The following is a 4,216-nucleotide window of genomic DNA, read 5'->3' as shown; positions in this document are numbered from 1 at the left end:
TCTCTAGGGGGTATTTTAGTGATAGGTTCCTATGTGACAGCATTACGTGGCTATAATCATCTATTCTTTTTAAGAAATTTGGTTTTAAATAATTTCAACTGTGCCCTATTGGTAAATAACAGCCTCAATGAAGTGTGCATTTTTTTCCAACGCTCCACGAGACGTGCCACGTAATCAACATACTAACGGAGTTAACCAACTGTCACTCATGAACCGTTGAAAAACAATACATCTTTAGTTATAACCCCCACCGGCCTGATACGAACCATGGTCTTATTTCATTATTTGTTGTTGCTTTATTTATGTTTATGGTTTGCATGAGTGAAGGACCATGTGGCCTTATTTGATTGTTTGGGGTGTCGAATGTAACTTTGAATATTTTGGTTGATGAATAAACCTAGCACAGATCAAGTCTGGACTCATCCCAGAATTTGGTTTTGCTCTTATCTCACTAAAATGTAAAGTTGAAATTGTTATTTATCAATAGAGCTAGAGCATAGTTAAAATTATTTAAAGCAAATTTTCCTATTTATTATTTATGTTTATCTTTATGTTTTTACTTTAGCCACATATTTGTTTTCTTTTTAAATATATTCGAATAATTGAATATTAAACAATCTTTCTTACAAAACAATTGGCAATGGCTCTTAAATTCAAGAACACATGAATCAAAACCAAAATCAAGTTAAAATTAGAATTTACTCCCACATATTTATCCTTTTGCAAGCAATAATCAAGTTATTTGTTTCAAGAACCCAATCTTAACCAAACTCGGTATTAACTAGTGAGGATGTCGGATTTCTTGTGGTAGTCCATGGTTGCAGCATGTGAAGAGGCGAAGGTGAGTAGAGAGTAGGGTTAGTCTTTCTAGTCCCCAACAGAAAGGTTGGGTTCAATATCATTTCTCATGGTTCAAGTAAATAATATAAATAGTGTTTGTAATTTGTCAAATAAGTATAGAACTATAGATTACCGTTATATTCTTACTGCTTATTTTTTTATTTTAAGCCACCATGTTTCTAGGCATAAATAACATCAACAGTTCTAAATCAGAATCTAGGAACAATGATACACAAAGCAAAAATAACATCACCATTTGAATATGAAGATACAAGCATTACTTCCGATAATCAAGTGGCAAAGATTGATAAACTATACTCTTGAAAGTTGAAGATCTAAATCAGCTACAATTGTAATGCCGATAATAAAAAAACACGAGTAGGCGCATACATTTTATTTTTAACCACTTAAGCCGATGATGCAGCTTCCTTGGCTTCTTCAGCTGCCTCTTCTTCCCGCAACTTGATCAGGGACGGAGGTGGTCTTGGTACAATGCTTTTCCTCCATTGTCGGTCAAGCTTCCTCGACTGCCTCTTTCCAATACCGTCATCAATTTCTCTCTCACGCTTAACAGTCAGCATGCGCGCAACCTATCAACATCAATTCAAAACAATAACTTTTCATAAATTAATTCTAGATGATATTTAGTTATTTACTATAATGTACTAATATTAATTCTTGAACACCCAATACAGAGATAGTAAAACCTCTATATACAAACATTATTAGGACAAGGACTGGTTCATGTTCTAGGTTTGAGTACATGTTTCAGTTTTCATTCCATATGCAAGTTATGATTTGAGGTAGTCAAAGACTCAAAAGTATAACATATTTATATCAACACCTCAGCTATTTAGAGGGTAAATATAAAGCCCAAATCGCTACCCTCAGCTTCAACCAAATATTTAACTGATTTTCTTAAAATAACAATAATCTCACTGAAGACAAACATTCAAACACCCCTCATGTTCATAGAGATAAGAAAATGAACACCAATAGTTGAGAATTTTGCAAAACAAACTACAACTCCAAGAGGATACCATCAACTCCCATGCTGATTTCGACCTGTTTGGAACTTTTGGTCAAGAACAAACAATCGATTGATTGAACCATTGCTTATCTTGAAAAATAATATCTGATGCATTTAATACTAAAACTCCACAATGTCACAAATATCATTAGGAATGTGCTCACTATGGCCTTAAATTTATTGTTAAGAACTAGGGGTGTGCATGGTTCGGTTAATAGCCTCAATCAAATCAACCAATCCGGTTAATTCAGTTCAGTTTGGTTAATAACCAAAATCAAATTTGGGCTAAAATTTTTACATAGAAATACATGTAATGATGGTATAAAACAAAAAATTCATGAAATAAAGATATAAAACCTAAAAAAATATATGAAAATACGAATGATTCGGTTCGGTTAATTTCAGTTAAGCAAGGGTAAAAAAACAACTATAATGTTTCTCCATTAATTCACATATTAATTAAGAACATCAGGGCTTTGACTAGCATAATCCTTGTTCATCATGATAAGAAATTTCAAAATTTTGCATGTTACTGTAATTTCAAATTATGACTTGTAACTCATGAAATGCACCTACAAGTATTATGCAAGAAAAGCTTAATTTGTACCAGAAATTAGCCGAAAATGAAATGAGAATTAAAAGTGCAAGAAGAACCCTAAAAATGGAAGAATAATAATAATAATAATAATATAATACCCTTTTACGCATCCGTTTGAACTCGCTGGACTTAAAGTCGTTCCTGGCGGACCTCTGAAGACGGAGCATGAAGAGCTCTCCTTTCAGGTCCACAATTTCATCGTTGATTTCTTCTGTGGATTTAGCCCTTATTTCCTTCAGTTCTTCCTCTCGCTTCGCCATCATTACGACCGACTGGCGAGTGTTCGTGGCTGCTCGAAGTGGAGGGATGACGTGGGAGATTCGGATGCCATTGAAGGAGGATTTGTGGGTGATGATGGGTGAAGAACAACTGAAGGTGGGTTTAGTAATGGCGGAGGAACTGGTGGTAGTGAGGCTCAGCAGCATCTTGCTTTGGTTACTGCTGTGGTGTGTATTTTATTATTATTATTATTATCAAGGGATTGTTGGAGATAAGGAGGATAGGGGGGGGGGGGGGGGGGGGGGATGGATGGATGGATGGATATAATAAAACCAGAATGAATATGGATATCAGATAGTCGGGTCGGGTTGATGTCTTTTCGCCGATTATTCACTCAATGGGTAAGATAATGGCCCGTGTTACAAATATATCTATAATATATATATAAATGAAAACATAAAAATCCTACGTGTCGCGATGTGGTCGCTCTTTTTTTTTTAAGTCACCATATTTGTTTGATTTTTAAATGGAAGCTTTTCATGCATTTGACCCAAATTCATGGGTATGGTCTTACCAAACCCATATATTCCTTAAACGGGTTATAACATCTCCATAAATAAAAAATTATTCTCACCAAATTATTGATGTAAAAATCCTATAAAATATGATATACTAAAAATTAATATCTTATTTATTTAAAAAAGATATATATATTATTTAAATTATAAAACCAATTTGATAGTAAAAAAATAAACGGGTTTTGGGTCTCATCATACCATAAGTATATTATTAAATTTCATAAATATTATTTATAATTAAAAAATCAATTTTATAGTAAAAGAAATAAACGGGGGTCTTGGGTCTCATCAAAACCATATAGTTTTTAAACCGAGTTATAACATCTCATTTATTTGTCAAACAATTTATTATCAAACTATAAATATATTATTAACTTTCATACAATAAAAAAATATAAATCCAAAAAATAAATAAATATTAGAACAAATAATATAAAACAACCCCGGTAATACGGGGGATAAAAACTAGTATATATATATATATATATTATAAGAATTCTTTACCTTTTTCTCTACAAAACCACAATATGTAGTAAAAATATGTATAAATAGTATGAATGAGAAAGTGTATAAATATACAAATAATTGAATTGCTAAAATAATACATACTAAAAAATGGAGTACAAAATCAGTTATAAATAACTAATTGTAGTCAAAATCGGTTTTTAAATCATTTGAAAAGAAATAGTTGGTTATGATTCTAGAAAATTTTAATGAGTGATGTTATGATTCTTCTAAACATTGATTAGTGAATTATGTGACAATTCTATAGATGGAAATCGAATGACTTGGAAGCTTATGTGAGCATGCTAGTTGAAGGCCCTATAGATTAGACGTGCACAAAATAACCGGTTCTGGAACCGAACCGATGGAACCGACCCGGAACCGGTTCTAACCCATACCCAGAACCGGTTCCTGACCAGGTATAGGATTTCTCCTCGGAACCGGTGG

General features: G+C 32.9%; 1 protein-coding gene across 1 annotated transcript; it reads right to left on the bottom strand.

The window, feature by feature from the left end:
• Window positions 1-1,069: 1,069 nt before the first annotated feature.
• LOC143636871 (large ribosomal subunit protein uL29c-like) lies at window positions 1,070-2,899 on the bottom strand. The gene is made up of 2 exons (XM_077104357.1): window positions 2,567-2,899; window positions 1,070-1,430 (listed from the first exon to the last, which is right to left on the bottom strand). The coding sequence occupies exons 1-2, from the start codon at window positions 2,891-2,893 to the stop codon at window positions 1,248-1,250; spliced, it is 510 nt and encodes a 169-aa protein (XP_076960472.1). The 5' UTR covers window positions 2,894-2,899; the 3' UTR covers window positions 1,070-1,247.
• Between the last annotated feature and the right edge of the window lie 1,317 nt (window positions 2,900-4,216).

Source organism: Bidens hawaiensis, unplaced genomic scaffold (genome assembly GCF_021521415.1).
Source record: "Bidens hawaiensis isolate Kalapana, Puna unplaced genomic scaffold, B.hawaiensis_p1.1 tig00008077_1, whole genome shotgun sequence".
Lineage (NCBI taxonomy): Eukaryota > Viridiplantae > Streptophyta > Magnoliopsida > Asterales > Asteraceae > Bidens > Bidens hawaiensis.
This window is presented reverse-complemented; position numbering and strand designations above follow the sequence as displayed.

Coding starts and splice junctions, on each gene's coding strand:
- LOC143636871 (XM_077104357.1), bottom strand. CDS start 2,893: ATGCTGCTGAGCCTCACTACCACCAGTTCCTCCGCCATTACTAAACCC. Junction 1,431..2,566: donor TCAAACGGATGCGTAAAAGG/GTATTATATTAT, acceptor TGATGTTGATAG/GTTGCGCGCATGCTGACTGT.